This window comes from Tinamus guttatus, unplaced genomic scaffold, assembly GCF_059628265.1.
Source record: "Tinamus guttatus ecotype Peru unplaced genomic scaffold, ASM5962826v1 Tinamus_guttatus_pri_ptg000330l, whole genome shotgun sequence".
Taxonomy (NCBI): domain Eukaryota; kingdom Metazoa; phylum Chordata; class Aves; order Tinamiformes; family Tinamidae; genus Tinamus; species Tinamus guttatus.
This window is the reverse complement of record NW_028288864.1, coordinates 2,054,622-2,082,449: the sequence shown is the minus strand read 5'-3', so window position 1 is coordinate 2,082,449 and position 27,828 is coordinate 2,054,622. Positions and strand designations below refer to the sequence as shown.

General features: G+C 39.6%; 1 protein-coding gene across 1 annotated transcript in view; it reads left to right on the top strand.

Annotated features, from left to right (window-relative positions):
• Positions 1 to 27,828, top strand: part of PRKAR1B (protein kinase cAMP-dependent type I regulatory subunit beta) — an 88,466-nt gene that overhangs the window by 32,063 nt on the left and 28,575 nt on the right. Inside the window, exons 4-6 of the mRNA XM_088529438.1 lie at positions 15,824 to 15,885; positions 16,618 to 16,664; positions 24,867 to 25,025. Of these exons, the coding sequence (XP_088385564.1) occupies positions 15,824 to 15,885; positions 16,618 to 16,664; positions 24,867 to 25,025 (268 nt within the window). The remainder of the gene's footprint in view (positions 1 to 15,823; positions 15,886 to 16,617; positions 16,665 to 24,866; positions 25,026 to 27,828) is intronic.

The following is a 27,828-nucleotide window of genomic DNA, read 5'->3' as shown; positions in this document are numbered from 1 at the left end:
AGATGAAATGTTTATATGTGTTGATTCTTCATGCCCTCATTCTGCATTAGTTAAAATAGCTCTTTTGCAGCTGACATTTACCCCTATTCTTGCCTCCCGTCCCAATGTGTTCTTAAACTACAGTGATACCTTTTCTTCTACTTTATTTTACTGTTCTTAAGACTGGTCCTTAAAGTATTTTTTATTAAAATTACCTGAGGTCTTGTTCGTCTATTTCCAATATAAACTGTTGCTAATCTCCCTTAAATCTTTGCCTTACATACCTTGTAGTTTTTCTTCCCTTTCCATTTCAACCAGCCATTTATCTTGCAGCAGTAAACATGCTTCTTTGAAGAATCAATTTGTGATTGATTTATTTTGTCTAGAATACAATTATCTTACCAAATAAAGGGAGTAAACAAATATTGCACTGTGTCTCATTTTCCAATTACCTCTATGACATTCATTAATCTTTCCTTCAAAATTTGTTTTTAAGCTTTTCAGAGTTGAGGTTAGGCTCATGGACAATCTATAGCTGCACAGGTTACCTTGGGAGGACGTGAGTATAGAGCCATCCGAGAAAATGAACTAATGCATTCTGGTTCAGTCCTTTCTTTGTTGATTAATAAAAGATCAGACAGTAGCAATACGTTCATTAGTTTAAATCAGAAAACCTATTACCTGCATGAACCTTTCTGAATAAGATTTTCCTCTTTTCCTTGTTATTTTGTAATTTTTGTATTTTTAAAATTTGTGAAATAATTACCTGTAGAGTTCACTGTATAAAATATATATTGTATTGCAGTAGGAGTCCCTAATGGACTCTTCACACCAGCCAAATAACTTTGATTTTAAGGGAAAACTTTGAGAGTCTTTGAAAATGTTGTGTTTGACATATTCTGAGTATTGCGGTTGTTATCCCTGTTCAGCAATAGCCCTTTTGTGAGCATCCTCGCAGAGGGAAGTACTTTGCAAGAAATAAGCTCCCCCTGATTTTTAGAACTCCCCCCATGACTGACATGTTCTGGCCCTGGCCTCCCCACCGTGGCAACAGTAGCAGTTTAGCAAAGCTGTGCTTATTAAATAACTCTTTTGGCATTATATATTCCTGTACGGGACTGTCCTGGAATTACCAGTGCTTCTGCAAACCCAAATGTGGATTTCTGGCTTCCAATTTTGAAAATCTTGGCTATGAGTTTTATATAGCAATTCTGTCTGTCGAGAGAGCACTTAGCACGAGATCTCCTCTGGCTTTAGAAGAGAGACCACAGAGACATTTTGTCTTTATGCTTGTTAGTTTATTATCTTCCTTCCATGTTCCAGTTCTTGTCCGCTTGAAAATCACTTTTCTTTGCAAGCTAAGAAATAAATCCTGCTAAAGACTGCAACCATTGTGACATTCTTTGAATTACTAAGAACTTTCGTAAAATTTAATGAAATATAAAGTGCTCGCATTAATGAGACTTCAGAGACTTCTCAAATATTTGGAACAATATTTCCCGGGTTGTTTTGCAGTACTCTCTGTAGAGGTCAACTGTGATATGATCACTGAAACCAGTGGCTATAATGTAGCCTTAGGAAACCTGTGTAAAAATAAACCACATCACTTTGATAGAGCAGAACAGTAAACAGGAAATTAAGGCAGAACTATCCCACAGAAAACCAATGACATAAGGGAGGCCATTAAAACAAATAATATAAATGAGCCTGAGACAGCTATAAGGCCTATAAAGTGATTAATGTCTGCGGTGACAAGTCAGAGGCATAGAAGTAGATTAAAGATTAAGTTAAAGGTAGCAGTGCTAACAGGCCTTTTCCTGCCCGGCGCTTCTAATCGCTCTTCCTTCCTGCACGTCGGGCAGGCAGCGCTGTCTGCGGAGCCCTGCGCTCGGCCCCGGGAGCTGTCACGCCGAGAGATGAATGAAATTCTTTAAAAGGACTTTGCTCTGCCTATTCTTCCTTCTTTTTTTGCTCCTGTTCTTTTTTTGTTATCCACTGGGTGCATAGCAAAAAATCAGAGGTAATGTGTGAGGTGCCCCTTTTGAGTTTAGAGCGTAGGAGAGCAGATAGGTGTTGTTCTGCAGGCAGGGCAGATAGATATCATGCTATTCTAAAGGCATTTGTGCAGCCCAAGGTTCACAGCTTTCAAAGTGGAGGCCCCCAGGAGGCACGCGTTAGGATTGCACGTCTCACATTTGCCTTTCCGAAACAATTGCTTAAAGAACAAGAAAAAAACATAATATCAAAAAAAGGCCCCATCTCTTGAACCATTAGGGCTTAGTTGTAGCGTATCTACTACCTTATTTGCAGAAGGTTTTAACACTTGACCTGAAAAGTCAACAAAGGAATCACCGTCTCCCATCTTAATAAATTAAGTTCTATCCTCTCTAATCACTTCCTACAAACAGACAAAGTCATCTGTTTCCTTTTGGCTTAGATCTCATATACTGTTTGGAGGAAGAAGGTCTACTTTTGTCAGCACCCCTGTTAAATTTATTTGCTTTTCTAGTTCAAGGAAAAGGCCTATAACTCTGAAAGTCATCCTCTGCTTTTATTTATTTATTTTGTGCAGTTTGATTGATAAGTCTTTGTTCTCAGCACATACAAAATTGACCACAGCTACTATGGAAGCAGAACTGTGCTCTTATTAAAACACTTCCAGAATAGCCACGTGTGCCCTTCCAGCACTTGTCTTTGTAGGAAGAAACTTGACCTTAGATGAAGCCACACTGAATTCAGGAGTGCTCTGTGCCAGTGATCTCGACGCTCTGTCAGAATTGGTCCATAAAATGTTTCTTGCTGAGCTATTTTTTCTAGAGCTGGACCATTATCTGGGTTAGTGTGCTTCATGTAACACCACTTCTTTCTCAAGCAGAGATGGAAATGGAGCAGATGTCCACTGAGACAGTCAGGGGTCCTGATGTCCCTTTTTGTCTTAGAAATGTCTCACCTCGCTCACTGAGCAAGGAGAATCCCTTGGAGAAGCACTAGTGTTGCTGTTAGGTACCATCAATGCTGACATGTGCAAGTAGTTGCATCCAACACTCGTTCATAATTGTCATTGCTTCTTTCTAGCAATTTTATTTTTATTTTTAAAATGATTTATTTTTAAAATGATGATTTTTTTATTTTTATAATGATGATCATTATTTTATTTTTATTTATTTTTAAAATGATGATCATTTCTCCTAATAATTCATGTAAATGTATGTAGATACACTTGTGTGTATATGCACGCACGCACACACACATATATTTATTTATTTAATGCTTCATAGGCCATCAAGATTTATTGTCCTTGGTAGTAAATATTGACCTTGGATTTATCTCAGTCAATGTTTACCTCTTAGGCCAATAAATCTTAAGGTTCACCTTAACAGAAGTCAATATCTGCTTAGTGTTCTGCTCCATCATTAATATAAATATTTTAGTGACCTTTGCATGTATTGGTCTATTTTTTAAAGTCAACCTAATGTTACAAATCTTACGACAGATTGTTAGTTTTGTTTTTCTGATATATTTATTCATTTAAGGAATTTTTTAGTAACATCTGCGATTACTGTAGTGTGCTATGGCAGAGAGTTTGCAGTACCTTTTTCTAAGGGAATCTCTGGAATGCAAGTGTACATTGCTATTTAAAAAAGGAAGGGAAGTGACCCATGGTATCACAGTGTATATTTGACTGTGTGGTTCATCAGACATTTATCCCAGCAGGATATAAGCGTTACTTTGATAACTTGTTCTTTTCTGAAAAGATAGGCACTGCTCTTTTTTTTCAAGACTTTCTTTGTATGAGAAATCTTTCTGAGACTAAGTGTTTGCTTTTCTGTATCTTTCACTGAGCTTAGGGTTAGCCGGACCTTTAGACCACCTAGTCTGACCTTTTATCTCCTGCCACCTTTATCTCTTCTATTTAAGAAAAATTTCTTTTGCCCTCTTCCCTTTCTTTTTACCATTCCCAACATGAAATTTGTGCTCTTAATTAGGGTGTCTTTTTAAGTTACATTTGATTCAGCGTGATTGCCCTTTTCATGGAGTTGGGAATTTACCAATCGAGATGCAAACTGGAGCGTCCCAAAGTTTAGCCTTCGGCTTTGTGAGTCTCTTTAGGCAGCAATAAACAAGCACAAACATTGCCCTTTGCTGCCTCCAACTTGGCCACGGCGTAGGGTTAGAAATAAGCATCACATCTAAGTATTATCTATCCCGAGCCATGCAGTTGTGGAGTCCCTTAGCAGCATCAAGAGTGAGATGCAGAGCAGACTCCAGCAGCCTCCGACCTAGCACCCTTTTCTGCGTCCACGAGGAACGTGCAGAGGAAGCTTAAAGCTGTGTCCACAGATCCCCAAACCGCATGTCTCAGATAAAGCAGCCCAAAGGCAAGGTTTTACAGGATCCAGGACAGTTACTTAATTCAGGAACGGAGCTCAGAATTTTCCATGTTCTTATTCCTGCATCACAGAGCGCATCTATAATACTCTCCATTACATTCCACTTCACAAGCAGAGATAAAGGAGACGTTCTTTGTCCCAGATCGCTCGCACTCAAAATCCCTGATTCTACAAACCCGTTTTCATTAAATTATTCCTTTTATTACAAGTACGAGCAGTGACTGTTCTTGTGGATGAAAGTTTGCAGGGTTAGACCCTTTGTGAGTCTATAGAAAATGTGCTGTGAATGTGGAGAGATTTCTCTTTATTCATTACAAAGGTGCATGATCAGGCTGGAGGGGAAAGAGGTTTAAAAACGTTACATTATGGAGAATTTGATCCCTGTCACATGAAACAACAGAAATGTCAGGCTGTGGTCTTGTGTGAATGTTCCTTGGAGAGAACCACATAGAAGGAATTAGTTGTTCTCTTGTCTTATTTATTGTTTTAATGGAGTTTATTCTAAATGGACTTTAGTGGTGAGGTTTCACCTTCATTTCTTGACTGTATCTTGAAATTTCTTATCAACATAAATGGAGCTTGTTTGTCCTACATCATTAAAAAGTGAGTTTAAACCAGTGGAGATAGGTTGCATAAAAGCGAGTAAAGTCAAAGTCGCCTTTTGACTGTTTCTGTGAACATAACGTGAATTTGTTCCTTCCAAGTTTACGGACTCTCTTTCAGATGCCCATGTTGAAGCAATTCATGCCACTGTATCCAGTTAGGATTCAAGGCTCTGTTTGGAAGAATTATGCACGATGATTTTTTTTTCCCTTTCCATTGCGTTATATTCAGAAATAAAAGTCAAAGCTGTGTTCGTGTGAAGATAGTTCAGTTCAGCCATATATCAAGGCTGCAGGAGAAGGAATTGCGAGGTATTTGTTCTGCCAAAAGTTAACATTGAGCGGGATTTGCCTGCTAGGGGCCATATTATAGTGGGTTTATGTGTGAGGCCTGATAGAGCAAGTGGGGCACTTGGCTCTCAGTTGGGCTGAAGAGCAACTCACTGTTGTCAACATTTGATTCATAGAGTTGTGTAAATGGGCAAAAAGAATCCCTTCTGTCGTGCCAGAGGCTAAATTAAACAGAAATCTGTGAACTGGGCGGGTTACTCAGTTGTGAGGAAACAACATGACTTGTATGATAATGTGTTTGTGCAAGTTTTTGCAACTTGTTTTGCGCTGAGTTTTTGTCCTGCTTTTACGTAATGCTATAAACTACAATTGTTCCTGCTGGGAAGCTGCTGTAAACATGATGCCAGCACGAAGGCAAACACAGAGTTAGGGAGGAAAAGCAGGAAGGTGTAGGAACACTGCATGCTGAGGGTGATCTGATATGTCCCCGTTAAGAATTCTTCCTGTTCAAGCAAGCATTTAAAAAATGCACTGCAGATATGCACTATGGCACATGCAACAGCACTTCTTCCCCTCGCTCATCCTAGCAATGCTAATGAAAGCCCCGCGTAGTTGGGATTTATGGATTTGCTGTCACCGTGGGAAGATGAAGGAGACCAGGGCACGTCAAGTTGCAGAAGCTCATATTGGGCAGCCTTTGCTTCCTTCACGGTTGCAGCAGAACGCAAAAGCAGCAGAATTAGTGACATGTTTACTAGGCAGATTTTTAAAGCACGGCAAACTGATAGTAAATTAGTGCTGCAAAGTTAGGAGTAGCAGGTGTTCCTGCCAGCAATACTGCTGGGTGTCTTAAAGCTTCCTTTGATGTGCGCTTTAGTGGTTAGTAAATACACGGAGAGAGATTTCCGAAGAAAGATGGAACAAAGTAATATGATTGTGTCTGAATTTATTTTCATATATAAATGAAGAAAGTATGCCCTTAGGTTTGTATCTGTAGATTTAAGCAGCTCTACATGCGTAAAAAAAGCCACTTTTATTCAAATCTCTACAGATATACTTGAGAAAAAATGTATGTATCATCTGATCTTGATTTTTCTTGTTCTTTGAATTATTGAAGTTGTAAAAAATATGAAGCTGCTTAATTGTGATATTTTGCTAAAAACCTTCCACAAAAGAAGCATGTATTGTCAAGGGAAATTTTATCTCTAGTTCATTTTCTATTGTAAAAGATTCTATCTCAGCAGTGCCGTGAATCAGAGATGAAGGGGAGTAGTGATAAACTTAGGGAAAACATAAGGAAAATGTGTGGGTGTAGGAGTTTGCACATGTCTGTGAGCCATAATAGATATGCAAATATAAAATCAAGTGCTTGTGGACATGTGGTTTTGTGTCAAGCGCGGATTTTATTCATTAGCTATTTAACACTAGATTTACACAGTTTAAAAAATAATGTTAACTTCCTCGAGATAACCTTTATCAGTTATTTTATAATGGTTTGAATTACTGATCCAATTACGAGCTAAATTGCATCCTACCCACTAACATGAGTGAAACTGTTATTGCATGCAGCTGTTTGATATCTCCAGGTGTGGGGGAACGCAACGAGGATGGAAGTTAATTAAGCGAGATGTGGGAGATGTTGCAGCCGGGTGTTCTGTGCGTGGCAGCCAAGGGAGCCGCGTGTCGAACACGGGCTGATTCAGTGCTCATGCCCCTCGCTGCCTTCGGAGTGACTCGGTGGCCACGGCCCCGCCGAGGTTTCGCGTCGCACACGGATCCTTTCCAAGCTTTTACAGCGGCCCACGTATTGGCACGCATATTCCATAAAATCTCTTAGGAATTTCCTGATATTAAAATGGTTTTAGATGAAGCTAATAACCCCCCTCAACTGCATTTATATTTAGCATATAATCACTGATTCTTGCAATATCCTAATTTTTATGTTGACAGCAAGGACTGCATGACACAGAAAGGAAAAGATTTTCACTTAATACACGATGCTTCTTATCTATTTCTGTGCTGAGATAGTTGCCAGGCACTGGTGCTGTCTTGTGGCACTCAAGACTTTCTTTTAGGTGCAGAAGTTCAAGTCATAAAAATAGCATGTAGGAGCAGTAAGTATATGATCAGAAGGAACGATCATAATTATCAAATACAATTTAAATTTCACCTACTTACAGAGAACTGTTAGAAGTGAATCTAGAACACAGTGCAAAAAAAGTAAAATAAAATAGATCAATTAAAATGAACTGTTTGTGAAAAAGTTCCTATAGGCTATGTCCCTGTATCCCTATATTGAGCATTTACTCCGTGATAAAAGAGCAGGGCATTTTGTATCTATATTTGCAAATATCTGGGCACACTTTAAATCTCATCATAACTAATATATTTTCAAAGGAGTTTAGATGCAGTAACTGTGGAATTGAGCAACACTGAATAGCCATCTATATTGGTACCATTTTCAAAGGACTTCTTTAACTGTATTACCTGAATACGAAAGTAATCCAGATGAGTAGCATATAGTAATAGTCTAGTTTAATTGGTATAGTCCAGAAGAGGGAGCTTGAAATTAAAGAGTGAATGGAGTTTGAAGTGGCAGAAGAATAAATAGTTCAAATATGAGAACTTCATTATGGTCTCCCTTTATCATTGGTGGGATTTGCATCACGTTAATAGCAACAGAGTTTTGGGGGATAATAATATATTTTATGTAGTGTTTCTGTCCCACCAGTAACAATATTCTGTCAGTTATTTTAAGGTAAAATACTTCTTTTTGTTACTGTTGTTGTGTCCGTCATTTCTTCTGTAGAATGTTTGAGGAGATTAGTAATTAATTGTGGTGAGGGTTTTTCTGAAGAAAGAGGAAATCATATATACCCATCGGTGACTTAAGGACCATATTTCTCATCAGTTGGCTGAAATATCCTGACTTGGTTTTGGTTGCAGTAGAGGTGAATTCCATGTTTTTTTTTTGTCTGAAGTATGTGCTTTTTCATGGCCCTGAGCATTTCCCCAGGTCCTTGGAGAATGCTGATGCATCCAAACAAGGGCTTTGATTTTGTTGCAGCGCCCTTCTGTGCTTGTAGTAAGAATGGATTTGGAGCCCTCTCGAAATAAAAGCTTCAGTATATTATGCCTGCAGCAATTTTGCATTGCAATAACCTCCAGAAATGTCTCTGGTTTTACATTATCATCCTATAGGTACTGGCTAAGGAATGAGTTTCTAATCAGTATCCTTCACTTCCAGCACAAAGATGCCTGTGTAGTCTAGTATGTACATTCTTCTGTATTTATGTATATATTTGTTGATCACCATGTAGAAAAATGTATTTTCTTGCAGCTTTGTTTCTTTGTAGTTTTTGTTTTGTTTTTCTTTTGGCATTTATCTATTTTTCTCTGCCTTGAATCTTAATTCCAAGGTCAAGATCTTGAGAATGCTTAAAAGCTGAAAAGAAACAAATAGGTATGACTAGCTGAATGGTCATTTGACACTGTCTTATTTTGAGTTTAACATTTTGCTAAGAAACTCAATTTTGAAACAGTGTCCTAGTGAAAAGTAGATCCTCTGAAAATATCACAGTAGGATATTTAGATGGTTTTGAAACTTTAAGAAACATTTTTAGTGGGAAATGACATCAACGCTTTCCACAGAAATTTTCAGTTCCAATGAACTGACTATTTTTCTGCAGAAAAATAACATGGTGACCAAATTTCCAAGCAAGGGCTACTGATAAGCCCCAAATTTTAAGATGAGAAGTGATGTTGGTGATGGGAAGGCAAGGTATGGGCTTATTGCAGTGATCTGTGCGGAAGTGGATGCAGTGGGCGGGCGGCCCCGGGACGTCTGTTCTGTTCGTCTTGCGTGCGGTTCCCTCCGGCTTCATCCTCGCGCTGCAGCCGAGCGCGGTCCCACTCCATCCTGCTGGGCAAACTCTGTGCCGAGGTGGTGGAAGGGCCTTGCAGGGCTCCCCAGGGACCGTTTTGGTGGCCTCAGCTGGACGTGCTCCAGTTTGTCCATGGCTTGTGCTGTGGAGCCCCAGACTAGAAGTGGGAGCCCTGATGGGGTCTGGCAAGTGCCGAGTACAGGGACAGGCTCCATTCCATGAACCTGCTGACCGAGCTCTTGCCTAGGATGGATAGTGGTACATGGATTTCCATGGAAGATCCTCGCAGAAACTCCTTTGCACCGAAAGCTCTTTTTATCATGGTGAAGTTCATGCCAACCATTGGCGCGCAGATGTGTAAAGAGACTGTAAATTGATGCTCTAATTATAAAATTTCCTTCAGTTCATTCAGTGTAATAATTTTGAGCCTATAAAAGGAGTTCATAAAACAATAAAAATGGAAATTCTTCACAAAAATAATTGAAATAAGTTTTTACTTCTTTCTGCTTCCATGCCTGTTAGTTGAGTGGACTTGTGACTTAAGAAATACTGTGGAATTAGACATGGACTTCAATTTTAACTGAATGTGTTTTCATGTCCAATTTCGAAGACTTATATGGTCATTGTAGTAAAGTTAATATATGTCTTAATTGGTAATGGCCAGTGTTTAGTCATTATTACAATGGAGTAATCATGTGTTCTCATCTGTTAATAGCTTTGTATGTCACTCTAATGAATTTGTTACTGTCCTAACAGGAAAAAATTAATGGAAGTAGCTGCATAATGTTTTCATTTGGGCTTCAGCACTGACTCTTTCTTATGTACCATGACACCACATATTTGATTATAGTAATTGCAAGCTGTGGGTCTTTAATTTTAAATGCCTCTAAGAGGAGTATTTTCTTTTCCCTGTGTGTGAAGTATTGCTTTTATTCTCAGGACTCAGTAAATAATAGTAATTGTTTCTCTGTGGTTTTGGTATTGTGCATCAGCAATGACATGCAACATGCTTAGGAACAGTATAAACTGAAGCCTTATACTTCGATGGTGTGCACCACATTGCAGAAACCATCACATTTTACTCATCGATAAAGCACTATACGTATTCCTTTTAAATGGATATTAATTGAATCCAGTTTTATATCTTAAATTCTGTGCTCTTCATCTGTAGAGGGCAGAAAAAAACAGTTGCTTGAGCAGTTGCTAGAAAGTTTTTACCTCTCTAGGAAATAAATCATGAGAAAATCTAAGCTATACAAGTCAAGTAACCTCCCTGGCTACAACTTCAGCAATCTTAAAGCAGTGCCCAGGCTTACAGCTAGGGAAAGGCGGAGTTACCCTCCTCCCTGTTTACTAAACCGTAAGGCTATGGAGATGAGAGAAGCTTAAAGCCCTGGGAATGCTCGGACTGAGGCAGTCCAACTCCAAGGGGAGGTCGCCAGACTTTGGTTGAATTCTGCCCTCATAGCTCTGTATCTTTAAAACCGACTCTCAGCAGTCCGGGCAGTTTAGTTAGAGAGCAAAGCAAGAAGAAGAGGCTTTCTGAGGTTTTCTGCACATTGAATTTGCTCTGACTGAACTCTGACAAACCATAACCTGCGGGAACCACGAGGATTTTCCATTTTGTCTAGCACATACACATTTTGTCTCTCCCATTTTTCCTTTCCTGCAACGCATTCAGCACAGCAAGGGCTGGAAAGAAATCTGATTGTGAAACTGATAAATTGTCTTACATAGTTTCCCTATTTTGGCCATTGCCATGGTCTGGTTCGGAAAGTGCTTGGAATCCTCCTTCCCTCGCTTTGTTTTAACAAGCGTGCTCAGGGGTGCCCATTGCCAGCACTGTGCTACCTACAGCGCACATCAGCTCTCTGTCTGTCTCATATTCTACGTTGCCTCCAAACAGCCTCAGCGTAAAAGCAGCTGAAACGATTTATTTTTATCATCCTTTTTTTCCCTTGGGAGAAAGAGAACTTCTCGAGCCTGCACTTTGTACTGGCTTCTTCGTAGCAAAGTCATTTACACCTTGGAAAAGCGGATATATAAAATGCTGCTGAATCAAATCTGCAAAGTATTTCATCTTCATTTTGCAGCCACTATGAGGGATTCTTTGCTGGTAGAAATAGCAGCAGTCTCATTGACTGGAGTTTTCCTTCTTTGCACAAAGAGGGAATTGGCTCAACCTGTACAGGTGTCAAGCAGTCACACAAATGACAGACGCCAGAGATCAGCCCCTGTGATTGCAGGTCTGATTTGGGTAGTTTGCAGTTCTGCACACTTCAAGGAGACACTTGACATGTTAAAACTTGCTGTGAGTCTTTGATATCTTTGACCTTTAAAAAAATCTTTTAAATTTTGATATTCTCTAAGAAGACAGATGGTATTTTTTGATGGAATAGATAGAGATTTCATGTCTAAACATATTTCTTGGTTTCCCTTTGTTGCACTAGTTAACTGCTCCATGCTTCTCATGATCTTTTCTTGTAATTCGTGTTTGGATGGTAATAGCAAAAGATTATGTAGAATTGAACCTCTGTAGAAACATTAGGAATCGAGTCCTGCTAGCCTCTCTTGAACCAAATGTGGGAATTCATGGACACACAGCCTACCTGCAGCAATAATTCCAAGTGAAAAACTGTCCTCGATACTTTGATCCTTCTGCCTTGATGTGGCACAAGTGCCACAAGCAACCAGACCTCACCACCACTGGAGAAAGGGAGGGAAGTTGTGAAAAAAAATGCAGAGCATCTAAGAAGTTTTCTCTCTGAAAAAGGTGAGAAAGAGCCTCCAGACACCAGTGCTGCTCCTGGGAAGCAGTTTCTGCTCCCAGTGCACCCCTCTGAACTGCGGCCACGTGAAATTGCTGCTGAAATAGCCGAACTGATGCCCCGTGTTCTTCTTTTATCACCCGAGTAAGTCCTCTGGAAACATGGCAAATGCTACGTTTTCAGTTGAACAAAATAAGGAAATCCCTGTTTGCAGCTTTCAATACAGCACAATAATAAAAACCCTGGCAAAATATCAAGCCCTCTCCCTGCCGATTTGGTGCGCCGCGTTGCTGGCGCAGTCGGTGCTGGCAGTTCCGCAGCGGCTGGGAAGGCAGAGGTGGAGATTGCTCATGGTCCTGGTGCTGCAGCTCACAGAGAAAACGAAATCACGGCAGTTCAGCACTGGGTGAAGACTCCACTAGTGATTTCGGGCTTTCTGTTTACATTGTAGTAGAACCTGCTTGTGCTTGACAAGATTTTGGTTGGCAGGAATGTGTATGTGTGTCCAAGTGTGATCATTCATATGTAACATACCCTCAAAGCAACAAATACATTTGTCTATGTTAGCGGAAGGGCAGGAGAGCATGACTACACTCTTTCCTTTAAGGTGAGATGGGTTCAACACTGTATTTGTAAGGTGTTTTTTTTTTTTTTTTCTTAACAGTCAGAGGATTGTTTTCAGGATAAAAGAAAGCAGATAGGCCATATTTTTTACCCTGGTTATATTATTTGTGCTTTTGGTGAGCACCACTGATTTTACTTAACTCATGCAGTAAATATTTAACACTTCACTTGTTTATTCTACTTGGTACAGACCCAGGACAATTGGTGAACTGAATATGGAACATAAGACATTCATTGGGGAAAGGAAAAAATGTTTGTTTAATGTAATTTCAGATTTTGGTCAAGTCAAGAACGAATATCTCAGATTTTCAATGTATTTTGTTATGTTGGTTCTTGGAACTTTTTTTGCATTTATTTTGGACATTGCAGATAAAGGCAATACAAAAAAAATCAAAGTAGGTTCCATGTTTCATCTGAATTAAATCAAAATCCAGATTTCATATGAGGGCCTTAAGCATTTGGTTCATTAGGAGATGATAATTTCTAGCAGGGTGGTTTTCTTTGGTGGCATTCAGAGCGTCCCAGTTTTTGGCTGCCAGACTGTAGGTTGAGAAACTTCGAGGCTGCAAGCTGATCCGTATCATCAGAGATCTGAGTCTGTTTAATGAATCTCAAATTAGCATCCAAAAGCAGAAACACTCCAACTCATTAAGCACTGTGAGAGATCTAGGCCTGATCATATAAATTAAGAACAGTTCCATAATAGAAAAGAAGCCTGACTGTGTTTCCAGAGGCAGCCCTGAGACTATTGGTCATTTGTATTTCGGTATTGACACTGTGCCCTTGTTTCTTTTGGAAATGTACAGCAGTGTGACTGGGAGGTTGCATGTAGGCGTGTTGATATGTGTTTTAGGCTAATTGTGGTGATATGTCTTTCAAAGGTGTCTTAAAAATCCAGGGTTTGGTCTAATAAGATGAAGACTGCTGAGAGGCAGCAAAAAAATAGTGTAAATCTGCTATTTCTGAAAATAGACTTTTGAAGGTTTTAATCTATGCATTTTAAAGCTAATCTATGAGTTTTTGATAAAAGTAAAGCGAGATATAAATGAGATATAAAACATTTTGGAGAAGGGTGCTGGACTATGCATAATTTATTGGGCACTCTTTGTACGGTCAATTGTTAAGTTATAAATAAAATACAACCTTAAAACAAAGATTTGCTGACATTGGGGGGAGTTATTTCCTCTGTGTTTCTATTCCAAAAAAAGTTTCCAAGTTTGAACAAACAGTCACATTTTGGTCTGGTTATTGATATTCACAGTGTCGTTTCTATTTTTGGATGTATCACATTGAGGACTTTATTTTGTGCCACGGAGAAGGCCTTTTCCTCCAGTAAATGTTCCATAGGCTGCAGACTGTTCTTCAAGCACTGCGAAGTGCCCAGCACAGCAGAGGGGAACTCACAGGGAAGCGAATGAGGTTCTGTGGTAGGTACCAATTTGTGTGGCCCCAGAGCTCCTCCTGGGGAGCTGTTGGCCTTCCTCGTTGATGCGAGGTCCCCCGGTGACTCTGCTAGCTCAGGAGTTAACGTTGTGGCTCTTTTCTCCGTCACACCTGGACCTCTAGGTAGAGAGCCCTGAGTGTTGGCACAGGAACCAGCTCGTGCTTGTTTTCTGCCAGCTGAGAACTCCCTCAAACTGGAGAAATTCTGAACCCCTTCAGGCTCATTTAGGATGAGTTTATGGGATGCAAGAATGCAACCCGCACGCGTTTCAGCATGATTTATAGAGGCCTTTGCATCGCTACTCAGGATGGGGCAATAAAGAGGTGTCTGTAGAAGCTCCGAGTTAGCTTTTTAGCAGTGATGGAGATACTTCCTGAGTGTAGGTAGAGATAACCCAAGGCGAATCTAATGAAACAGCAGAAGCAAAACATACTACCCTAATATAAGTCATATAAGTGTCACTTGCAATGCTGTAGGGCAGCCAGAGGTGCCTGGTTTGAAATCCCCTAGTTCTTCTCCAAGTGGTCCTGACTCTGAGCTGTGTTACTGCATCTCAGCCCAAGGAGCTGCAAGATTTTGGCCGTTCAGGAGAGAAAGACCCAACCAGTTTGAGCATGTGAGCGAAGCCTTTCCCAGCACTGAGCCTGAGTGAACTGTGGAACAACTGAGCAGGAAATAAGCTAATAAAGGGATTTGAGAATAAGCATTTCCCATATAAGGTGCTGTAACATGGGCTTGTTGCTCATCTCCTGGTTATTTTGGTGAAAATTTTAGATTTCGTCACTGTTTGAACTCGCTTATGCTCACAAGGAATTTACTCCAATTTACATCCCTGACTGAAGCATTGCACCTTGTGTCGAAGGCAACCCGTGAATGGACCGGTCCTAGAGCAGACCAGGGAAGGGATTAGCTCTGCTTCTCCCTTCAGCCCTGAGTCCTGATGCCGAGGAAGGGTGAGAGGTGGGAGAGGCAGCTCAGCACGGCGCCTGCGTCGCAAAACCAGCTCCCCCAAAGCCCGTGTGGGGAAGGGAAGCCCTGGCTCCACGGAGCCTGCTGTCTCCCTCAATAAACAAAGCTCTGGATTTGGGCAAGTTGCCCAAAGTGTTGGTGCACGGTGCCTTCTCGCCCTTACTGCTCTGCCTGGCCTTTTAAGGCTATGTGACAGTTTGCTTAAGAGCATGGTAAGGTGTGTAATTCAGCAATGATTAACGAGCACGAGGCTGCTCTGTAGCTTCAGTGTTTCTGTAGCATCGGTCGAATTCCCTTCTCACTAGTAACTCCCTAAACTCTGACAAAGATTTTTTGGAGCTTGGCCTCCCAACCTGTGCACTGTAAGTGCCACCTCTTGCTGGCTCTTATGCTACATGAATTTAGAGTCGTGTACCTTTCCAAATGTGCTCTGCACTGTGGAACTGCCTTTGCTTGTAAATGTGAGGCCACATGTTCAGAAGAGCAGAGCTCCCATTTAGGCATCCAACAATTACTGCTGTGGCACACGCTGGTTGCATCTGAAAATCTGAAAGCTGTCTGTTCAGACAATAAAATATTGAAGCTGGCTAGTTTGTGCAGTGCTATAAGAAGCGGCCTATATGCATATAATTCAGGAGCTTGTTCAAAATAGAATGCGCTGAATTACTGTCTCACTTTGCTTTAAACCACACATTGTGCTAAACTAGTTATACTGATTTTGTGCCAAGCAGGGGCTTACTTTGCAGTTACAACTAACATATTCCCTTTCTTTTTCTGTAAAATCTGTTAATGAAGGCTTAATGAAGCAATGAATGCAGGTCTAAAAAATAAATCTGATTCATTAACAGATGCCTTTTGTTTTCTTTTCCAGTGACATATTTGATGCCATGTTCCCTGTTACACACATTGCAGGAGAAACAGTCATACAACAGGGTAATTTTTCCCCTCTTTTTTAACTTGCATATTTGCTAAGATTGTGCAATTCACATGTCTCCATCTGAGATTTCATCCTCTTTGCTTAATGAGAAGAATGACTACATTCCAAAATCCTGTAAGCGTTAATGCTGTATCATAAGTCTATTGATGCAAGGACTGTCTTTTGCTATACATTAGTAGAGGTGTTGGTCCGTCACAGGGTTTTGTAGTGGTACAATTAGCCAAATTCCTATATTTAAAAACATTCATTTCGTAAGTTAAACTACTCAACAAGTAAAGCACAGTTGAGAATGAGTGAGGGTGGCACAGCCTCACTGGGAGTAATTAGAGATGGAAAATATTTCTATGGTTGTCGGGAATATTCAACACCTCATTGTGCTGTATCATAGTTATCACACTTGGCAACTTACCTGCATGCCTGCAGCATGTTGTGGAGGACTTCATTATCCTCGGGATATACTGAAGTATCCTGTGTGTTTACACTGAACAAAGTGCTGAATCAATCAAAAGAGAGAAATTAATGCACTTGAGAGATATTAATAGGAAGAAATCATAGTGATATTTTAATTTATGAAGGAAAATAAGCAAGGACGTTTAAGAAAAGGAATCCTCTTTTAACTAATCGGGTGTACAAACCTGTGCAAATATGTACAGAATTAAATATGGAGACGGGAAATTACATTTTAGCAGACCTTCAGGAAACAATCATCACTTATATTTTGCTTCTAGGTGACGAAGGTGACAACTTCTATGTGATTGACCAAGGCGAGGTGGATGTAAGTATTTATTAGCTTCATTTGGAAACATGCACTTGTCTTTTAAAATGAATACTTTTGCAGTCTGGTATTTATTCTGAAAGTACAATCCAACAATAATCCGTGGTTCTGCTTCTATTGTTCTTTACACAATTTTCACAGGATTGGTCTCATTAGTTGGCTTTTGTTGTGTTAAGTCATTTGTGCATAGTTTTATACTTGGCATATTTTACATGCTGGCTTATTTGTCCATCCCAAGCAGGAAAATATGGTATCAAAACCAAGCAAATGACGTTATCTTTAGAAGCCCAACCACACCTGAAGGTGTGCAGTCTTTGGCAGAGCAGGCCACCATGCTGGAATGCACCTGAGGGTTCAGATGAACCATAAGGAAAATATTTTCTTTAATCAGCTAGCTTAACTCATGTGCATTTTTTTTTCAAATTGAGATACAGCCTCAGGCAGCTAGTTTCATCTTAGAAACCTTAATTTGCTTTTAAAATTAGGTCCACGTATACAAACAATGCAACATATTAAGAAAGCAAGGATTATTGTAAGTATTAAGTGCACTGTTAGACCACAAAATGTTTACAGGAGCTTGTGGCGGTTTAATCAGCAAGTCTTTGAAACAAAGCTTGCTTCTGAGCCTGCCCTCCCATTCCTAATTTAATCACATCATATCATTTCCTTTTTGTGAGGAACTGACCCTTTTGCAGCTTTCTGTGGTACTCAGTTGAATGAAGCCCCTAGAAACTGTGTCTGATGTATCCATAGCTGTCAGGTAGGATGGCCTTGCTGATTAGCAATGCTGGCATTCAGACACCCAGATGTGTTTTGTTTGGAGTATTTAAAGAAGAAAGTGATTTATTTTAAGTCCAGCAGGAGGCATACGGTTATTTTAGTGAAATATGGTTTTTTTTTAGAAGTCTGTTTGTGTCAGGAGACTGTCTAATTGGTATTGTTGGGATTTGAGAAACCTCACTCGCTGCCTCTGCTTCTGGAAGTTGCTTCTCAGGAAATCCGTCTGACTCATGGTTCCTATCAGGCATACCTCTCACTAGCAAACATTGCCACATCGACTCTGCCAGAAAATAAAAGGGCAATATTTATAGAACAGTGCTAAAATTTAGCCTTAAAATAATTTGTTAGAGCTTGGTACTGCGTTTAATGACTTCGCTGGCTTTGAATCAGATCCGCATACGCAAATGCACATATTGAAGTTATAGATTAATTCTATTTAAAAATAATCTGTTCTTGCTTGGGACCTTCAGGAAAGTATTCTTCAGTGTTCGTCTCAGGGATGGGGGTGTGAATGACACCAGAAAGTGGTCTGGAAAACTCTTGCAATTAGCTGCAGAAAGAAATCTGCCTTATGTACATATTCCTCTTACACACAAGAGTAGTGACAAAATGGGGAAAATAAATGCCCAGAGTTCTCCTAGCTTTGAATCTGCTTGTAGAACTGTTGCACAAGGTGGTTTATGGTTTTTTTTCTAACTGGTGGCTGCCAGCAGTGACCACGGTGGCCTTGGCTCTGCAAAAGTTGAGAGGCACTTCTTTATAGCATGACTTGCTGTATTCTCTTGTCAGGCAAAAGGATTTCTGAGCTTCCTTTCCAGGTATGTCCTGACATCTGTCTCAGAAGCCCCTTTACTCCATCCTGTTAGTGGTGTATCAGAGGTTCTCCTTATTTTAATGGAAGGTTCAAAGTCTTTTGTAAATAATTGTGAACCCGGATGAACAAAGAAGAGACAAGATATGTCCCGATCATTTTTCATTGATGGTCTCTTTAGTCCATGGAAGTCTCACACTACAATACTACAGTGGTCTTAGTCCCACTGCAGAGCAGTTCCATGTCTGCTCTGAAGCTGAAAAGATATTTTCAAAAATTTTATCTCCAGCCTCTGGTTTGACAAGGTACGTAAGCACTGGTCTGCCCTTAAGCATGTGAATAATTCTGTTGGCCTCAATGGAACTCATATGTGTAAAGTTGACTGATCTTATGAGTCTCTTTCCTGAACAGAGTCAGGCTCACTCGCTGTTTTGATGAAGATCAAAGTGCACAGCTTTGTTTTACACTTTGTTAGAGTTGAAGGCAGATTTTTTCTTTGTTTAGCTTGCAGTCCTCCAGTCAGTCATGTATGGTACAGGCTGTTTTGCGGCCCTCCCTCTTAGGCATCTTTCTTGCCTGCTCTGAGATTTGCAACAGCAGATTTTCTAGGGAGTAAGCTGCTTATAATGAAATAACTGATTCTTTGAGTTAGATCATAAATTCATTTTCACAAGCATCCTCAACCCCAGTTTCCCTAGTAGCCAAAATCAGCTTGTACTTACTAGGAAAATGGTCAGAATGGATAGATAGTGATAATGTTATCCTGACACGTCCCAAGGTGCTTCTCAGCAAATAACAAAATACATCCTAACAGGGCTTAGGAGATGCCATTTTGATGGAGTGTATTCCAGTGACAGCCAAACCTCCTGACCCCACAAGCCTGCATGTGACCAGCTCCCCTAAGCTGCCCCTGACCCCTCTTCCTTCATTCTCTTGCAGCTTTACTGCTCCTGTCTCTGGATACCCTCTCCTCCCTAAGCCTATCTTGCATCCTCATTGAAAAACACACTGAATTCCCAGTGCTGCGTCTCCCTTCCTGCACAAGGTGCACACCAGGGCACTCAGTACCACAGCTCATGCCCCTACATAAAGCAGCAGTTTCCACGTCCCATAGGTGCACACTAAATATAGTGCCTCCCAGAACAACTTTTTTCCACTTTCTGGGTAGCAGTGCTAAAATCCCTCTTGTCCGAAGAAAACCCAGGCTGCTAGTAAGTGAGCTGCAGTTCATTTAAGCCTTGCCAGATACTTTCTTGGCATTCTTCCACACTTCTCCAAGAAAAAGAGCTACTTGGAGAGTAGACAATTGACCCCGAGACTTAAAGCCTCAAGCCATTTTCTGCCTAGTTCAGTTGGTGTTGGCATGTGCACTGAGGCCTTTTAACCCCTGGCCACACCATCTACTTTCATCATTTCTATGATCTGCACAGAAGTGGCAGGTATAACAGGACTGGGGATTTAAGGAACAATTTACTCTGGGGACTGATAAACAGCCAGGTTTTCCATAGGCTTGCATAGATGAACGTGAAAGAGATGGTGAATGCCATCATAAAATTTCCATCCCCTGGAAGGAAGTCAGGGCAGAACAAAAAAAAAATCAACCAAGCAACTGAAAACAAATCAAAACCAAAATCAGAATAGCAGAAGTAGCATGTAGCGTTTTAAGTAAAAACAAAACAAAACCACACATTTAATCATGTGTTATTTAGAGTATTAGAGTGGTCAGAGTATCAGAATGGATGCCCCAAAAGCATGTAAGAGGTTTCTGATGAAAGAGAGGTCTCCCTTAGAAATAATCTATGTCAAATTTAGAGTACAATTTAATAAGCTATTCTTAAATATAACATTATCTTCAGCATTCTCTCTTGGTTAGGGTATGAATAAGCACTTTCAGTACATCCATAAAATAAAGCACCTTTACCGGTTATTACAACAGACAGCCAAATAAGATACAATACCATCACTTGGCAAGCACTGCCCAGCTCATCATGAACCCAAGGCTAAGGGAGAAAAGCACAGATTTTTGTGTGAAAAGGAGAGACATTTAATTTCACTTCCCTCTGGCAGGGATGGTGATTTGCAAGTATACGGAAACTGAGGTGAAGTCGGTCGAGGTGGACAGACATCCATAGAGGTGCTGGGAGTTCTTGACTGCTGCCTGTTATTTTTGGAGACTCCCTTTAGGGCAGCTTGTCACCTGCCTTGTGTGACAGTGCCTTGTGTGAGAGGGGAGCAAGCCATCACGTTCCTGCTGTGTATGACTCCCCAGGACACTATTGGTAGGGAGGACATCAGCGAGAGGTAGGTCTGGGAGCAACCTGAGTTTGTTCCTTGCACACGTTGGCTACTACAAGCCACGTATGGCTAAGTCTCTGGCCAAACATTGGACTGGAAGGGACATAATGGCACTGTCAGTGACAGTCTTCCTCCTCCTTCACTGCTTAGGGGCAGCACCATAACGGATCATCGCTTGTTGGAACAGGATCATTATCTCCTGCTTTGGCCCTGCATAGGGATGAAGTTTATACTAGGTAGATCATGGCTTGAGGTTTTATGTCTCAGAGGTCAATTGTCTACCGGAAGCTTTTCTGCTTAGAGAAATGTGAATGTATGCCAAAAAGTATCTGGCAAAGCTTAAATTATAGTTTCCAGTAAAGATGTTGAAAGTACCTGCTAAAGTATGTGTCTTGCAAAAATCCCTAATCCATATTTCTAAATATAAAAATAACTTCCTGTTTATTATTTTAATCTTTTAACCTCACATTTTTTACTTTAAAAAGGAGTGTCCACTCTCCTTTTAAAACAGCCTTTTTTTTTAGGCTCAAAAACTCCCTATTCTATTTAATAGCACAGCACCTATTTCTGCAGACATTTTCTTATTTCCTACTTATAAAACAATAAATACCAAAATATAGAGTATTGAAAATCAAAATAAAACTTTTAAGCATTTTTTGTCTTAAGTACATTATGTATTACTGTATTGAGTTATATTTGGAGCTATAAGTCAATATTGTGGAGAACAGATTATCTTCTGATTGTAGGTCAAATCTCTCTGAAGCCCATAATTGTATATACAGATTGTCTAGATTATATAAGCAGAATAAATATTATATAGTGGCTTATGTGAGAATAAAGCTGGATTTTGAAACTAGTTCCATTTTACTGTTCACTGTTAGTTTCCATAGGTTACTTTTAGTTTGAATGGGGGAAACCATTATCCTGGTTGATTTGATACCTTCTTAATTTCAGAAGGATGCTTTTGGAAATTTTAAACAGGAAATTTTAAAATTGCTTTTTCCATATTTGAATTTTTAAGGATTCTCAATACAGTCTTCAAGTTCATATATTTATATTAAGAAAATACTGGCTGTATTTGAGAAAGTTACCCACAGATAAATACCTTTCATATCTAAGACTTGCCTATTTTTCCAAGAAGAAATGAATCTCATCTTCATTTTTGGAGAGCAAATATTAAGGCTTGACAAGACACAAAGCACAAATTATTACAAACAGATCCCGGGGAGGGAGGAGATTTAAGATCTGAAAGTTGCAATGCCTGGAACAAATTATATTGTCCATGTAGATCACAAAGTGGCAGCAAAAATGCTGAAAGTTAATTTGAAAACAGCAATACAAAATTAAAGACTCCGTAGTAAAGGTAAATTCACTCCTATGAAGCTCAGGAGTTTTATGATCCTATCCTACTTGCAAAGTAAATTAGTTATATTACCGTTAGTGGTAAGATTACATTTTGCCTCTCTAGACAACACGAAGATGAATGAGGGCAAGGCGCATTCCTAGTGCATTGAGCACTGGGTGACTCATTGCATTTTCTCTCACAATTAGCACATATGTATATCACAGCCTTTGAAGAAAGGAATTGCTGAGGTTTGTAGATTTTTCCCACTTGCCTTCTTAAAAAAATAACAACGTGAACAAAGTTGTGTGATTTTTAAGCCCACAAGAATTGCAGTGCTCGTACTAAATGATGGAAAGCAATGGAAATCTGGAATACTTCTGGTCTGTGGGAAGTAGCAGGTTCTGGTTGCTTTATTCCTCTTTGGATTTGGGTATTGGCAGCTGCATAAAAGAAGAAGGATGCAGCTATCATGCAGCTGTGATGGGCAGTTCAAGTAAGAACCAGGAATAATCCATCTGTGTATTGGCAACTTTGGTTAGAGTTCACAGATGCCTAAAACAGTACAAGCCAAACCTCAGCCCAGTATTTTGGGGGCTAAAGAAGGAGATCTTCCGAGCTGCTGCCGTATAACATCGGTTTTTGTAAGCTGCTGTCAGACTAAAATAACTTTACTCCCCACACCTTACAAATAGAGATACTTTACATGAACTCTTTGCTAAAGGGCAGAATGCAATACATCATCAATGCAATTTAGCATCATCATGGAGACAAAAGTTTATTGTTGACTTAGGCCATTCCAGAGAACAAAATAGAATGGCTTTCTTCTTAAAAGAAGAAGAATTATTCTTATGTTATTTTGTCTTTTGGAGATTGATATTGGAAATGGCATTTTTATTGGGGCAGTGAATGCTGCCCTCAAGGACTGTCATATCAACAGTTTGGTTTCACTACAGAGAATTTTAAACTTGACACACCTGGGGTAGGAGAAGGAGCATTTGCATAAACTGTTTACAGGCTACGTGTCAAACATGTCTGGGGGAGTCTTGTGAAGTGAGATAGTAAAAATAAAGATGTCTTGGAGCAGATTAGTAGTAACCTCTCTATAACAACCGTGCAGCAGTAAATGTCTGTCCTTTATTTGTTCTACTTTGAGTTTCACCAGCTTAATTCCTATCTCTGCACAGCAGTCATAAAACACTATTTTAAGAAGGAATATTACCATATTGCTAAAAAAAATAGGTGTTGGAATGAGTTTGCTTCCCCACTTAAAATTGAAACTCTGCTTTATGTCCCTTAATGCAATTGCTCTTGCCTCGGTGAATCATTTTACCTTACCACTTCTTATTGAGCAAATACTGTGCTCTTAAACACAAGACCTGCCTATTTTGGTTTATTTTTACCCATTATTTCAGCCTTTTGATCCTCAGACACTCCAGGAACACCAAGATCCATTTGTAGTTGAGCAGTAATGCTAATACTGCTCCTTTTCAGCTGTTACACAAATCCCAGAGGTCTCCTGACAAGCTGAACTGGTCCATGGCCTCATCTAGCTCCTACTGAACCAGCTTTTCACTGAGCTCAGCAGGAGTGGAATTGGAGCTTGATTGGATATTGGGAAGGTAAATTGGGATTGATTTCAGTTGTAGTTTATAACATGCTTTTTCAGCATAACATGCTTTTTCATCATAAAACGAAGGCAGAAATAAAATTAATACTGACACTTCTTTGACTTTTGACCCCAGGTTATTTGTTTTGGTTAGCAACTTTTCTAGCCTAGCTTAAGATTAGTCTTAGTTTATATATTTATAAAAAATGAGGCTCTGTTACTCAGTAATTGATAGTAGGTTATGGCCTCTTCTTTTGCCATAGTTTCTTGCTTGAGTTGAGAGTACCTGAAGTTTTCTTTACATTTCTATTCACAAACTGCCAAACAAATGAAATTCATTCTGGTGGATTACTGTTGTTTTTGGTCTGTTGCACATTGGGATACATTCTGTACTGGATAAAGGCACACAGCCTTTCCTACTCTCTAAACTCACTGACACATTAACAGAATGAAAAGGGTTTATTGTGTAGGTTTGTAGCAGCAAAGCTACAAGCAAGCTGCATAATACACAATCCATACTGGTCCTAGAATATGCTACTATGTTTCATAAGCTGTATTGCCAATGAATGGAGAGGAAAAGGCAGCCCAGTGGAAAGCACCTGCACAAGTCCCCCTTTCTCCAATGGAGGTTTTACGTAGCACGAAAATTCTACTCAAATTATATGTCATCCAGGAAAAAATGCTGTGGATGGTTGTATAAATCCATCCCAGGGTTTGGGAAGATATCTTATCTAAAAAGGCTGTGCGTCAAATACTGTTTTGTAAGTTCTGTAGAACTGCTGAATGAGTTAAATGTAAGGGATAATTCTGTGCATAGCTTCTCAAATCTAAAGCACTTAGTATTCTTCACTAAGACAGAGAGAGATTTTGATAGTTATCCTTAAGTGGCTGTTGGAGGTACTGACTTAAAGGAGAAAAAAATGTTCCTTTTTGGAAGATGTCTCCCCATTTTGTTTGTTTTCCATTTCACGGCTATAGTATTTTTCATCAAACTTCATTACACCTTTCAACAAATCTCCTTCCTTTCAAGTCTGGCAGCGTTAATAAAAAGTCAAAAGTTGTGGCAGTTCTGCTTGTCCATTGTCTGAGACTTGAACACCAGAAGGAAAACTTGATGCCAGTTAACCACAGGAGCTGAAAAATCAGAGAGTAAATACAGTCATTGTACTGAAGCAAGATGACTTGAAATCCTGTCCACAAAGCAGGTTGTTGCCCTCTTTTGTGGCTGACTGAGGAAACTATTGTTTTCTTCCAGCATCTTCAGCGTTGACTATTAGGAAGGAAATTGCTAATAGCCTTTTAGGTAACTGGCAGTAGGAGGAGTTCCCAAACTGTTTTTGCTTCTCTCCCGGTTTTGCACATTAGGTTTATGTCAATGGAGAATGGGTCACCAGCATTGGAGAAGGAGGCAGCTTTGGGGAGCTTGCCCTGATCTATGGAACACCCAGGGCTGCTACAGTCAAGGCCAAGACAGATCTCAAGCTTTGGGGCATCGACAGAGACAGCTACAGACGCATTTTAATGGTAAGTGTATGGAGAATGAATTGTTTTCAAAACTGCTATTTTCTAGTTTCTTTCTTAGTGCCAGAACTGTGCACTGCACTTCCATCCTCTGTCCAAATGACATTAATGATAAAAAGCTCTGCAGTCTATGTTTCTAAATAAACAGAGAGTACTTGGCCATAACATTCTAAAAGTATTTTAGGTAAAGTAAAGTAGAAGGTGATAAGATTCAGTAGAAAGGTGCCAAGGCAGAAAGCACCTTGAGTAACAATATTTTACTAATTTATGGACTGATTTATACTATTATTTATGAATAAGTGCATAGAAGTATGAAAACTTCCGGGGGCCTCCGTGACCCATTAGAGCTAATGCACATGCTTTCCTTCTTACTGAAAATCTCTAAACATCTTTCAGTACTACCTCCTGCCTGTATGATCCTTGAACTGATAACTGTGAGCTCTTCTGGGCAAGTGATACTAGATTGTGGTCTGCTAAAATAAGTCTCGTTGGGACTACACACTCCATCTCTGCTGGTGAGCACCAATCTGAGCGGATGCAGAGCTGCAGGGAGGTTTTGCTAACTCACAGCTCCATTCCTTTCCAACACCCCAACCTCTGCAGTAAAGCTCAGCAGACCCTCTGGGCATCTGGAGTGTGTGCTAGGCTATGGATTTGCTGTCAGTTCTTGAGTAGTGGGTTTATAATGGAAGCTTTGGCAGATAATTAACTTTAGCAAAGTCTTTTTTTTTTTATGACTGCTTGTTTCTGATGTCGTTGTGCATATCTCTTCCTTCTCCATAAAATATTTCTTTCTTCTTGATAATTTGCAGACAGATAACTTTATTTAAAGTGTCTTTCTCAGTAGGAGTTGACTCTGAAAGCTGCATTGTTTCATTCAGACCTGAAGGAAACTATGCTATTTCTCAGCATAATGAGGGAAGGTGTGTTTTGAGATTGTACATAGATTCACTGATGTCATGGAGAATAGAAAAAATAGCAAAAAGTTTGAGTAGATTTTACATTTGAATAATTAGTTCTTATGTGACAGTGTGTAAGGCAATCTTTATTATATTTTATTTATATAATATAAATAATAAATAATAAATATGTAATTGTAATTTATTATATTATTAGCTGATTTATTTGTACTATCTGGTGTCTGCTTCTGTTTTTCACTCTGTATTTCATGGACAAAGTTCTCTATCTCAAAGATGAATATCATGCTGAGTCTAGGAAATATGTCTGATGGAAATACCCTCTGTCCTGGAAGATTCAGGCTGGTAGCTCCAACACAAGATAGAAATATAATAATGAGAAGCAGGATGTTTTCTTTTTCATATTTAAGCAGGATGAACAGTTTTTGAATGCTTCCCAGTGAAGGCAAGGCAAATATTAGTAGCTGAGATGTTTCTCTAAGATATTTCTAACTCATGAGGCAGGAGAATTTCCCAGCAGATTTATGAAGCACACATTGCTCCTTAGTCCCATGTTCTACATGGAGACGAGGGAGAAGTGTTTAGGATAACTGGTGTGATCAAACTACATACTGCAAGGAGGACTCAAGGGTATAAAGAAGGAATGCAGGGAGGGAAATAAATGTCAGGACAAGTCACGTATTTATTGGCTTTTTAAGAATAGCTTCTTACGGCTGCCTTTAATCTTGCTTCTAAAGAATAGAAGGGACAGATTCACAGTCCTTCTAGCCTTGAGGTAATTCTGCTTTCAGCACTGATGAAATTAGTGGTACCTAGCATCATTCAAGCTTGTGAGCTGTTCAGGTTTGGTCATGCATCCATCATCATCTAATCGCAGCTTTCAGAACAGGAGTATTTGATGAAGAGACAGGATTTTACTATAAGGGTTGAACATCTCAAATGGGAAAAGCTGTTCTTTTTTAATGCTAGCTTTATCCACATGTACAAATTGAATGTTATTTATTGTACTTCAGTTTGATTCTAGTGCAGTGGGTAAGCGGTTTCCAAATGCGTGTATTTATTCTCTGAAGCAGTGACAAGGTACATTGCAAGCTCATTTTTTTCCAGTTCATGAGAACTTGAGTTTAACACAGAGTTTCTCTTGTCTCTCTTAATATTTCTTCCTTTTTTATTTTTTTATTATTTTTTTTGTGTGTAATTGGGTCATTAAAAGTTGATGAAATGCATTAAAACTGCACTTCACTAGATACCTATTCAGTGTAATTTTAATATTGTCAGTACTTAGATAGGAAATATTGTAGGTAGCAAGGGAAATTAGCTGCTTCAAGTATAGAAATGTTCCATTTTGTCCATTGTGATTGTGATTTACTCATCCAAATGATGCTGATTCTGTCCTCTTTTTACTTATTTGCAAAAGTGCAGTGTGAACCGTCCCTTGGCTGTAAGTGAAATGCGGCCCCCATCTCTGTGCTTGTGTTTGAGAGCAGGTTGCAGTTACTCTCTGCACACTCTGGCAAGCCCAGAGGTTAGTTATGTTTTAGGGACTATGTTTCATACTTGAAAGTATCTCTACCATTACATGGCTGGTTTTGCTTTATGCAAACCTTATGCTTCCAGAAAGCTGCTGGATATTTTGGATGCAGGAATACTTCCGCTTTGAAATGAGAGGTAGTAGTTTCTAGGGTATCTTTTGAAATATATCATTAAGATGATTTTAAAACTGAGAGGGAGCAGGGCTTTTTTGATTTCCTGTTTGCAAATATTTTTATCCAAGGGATCAATGGCATTTTTCTCCAAAGATATGTTTTCTTTCTTTAGTAAGATTAAGCTACTCCATAACCAGTGGTAGGTTTTTCTTTTGTCTGCATTCCTTCCTGGCCATGACCAGC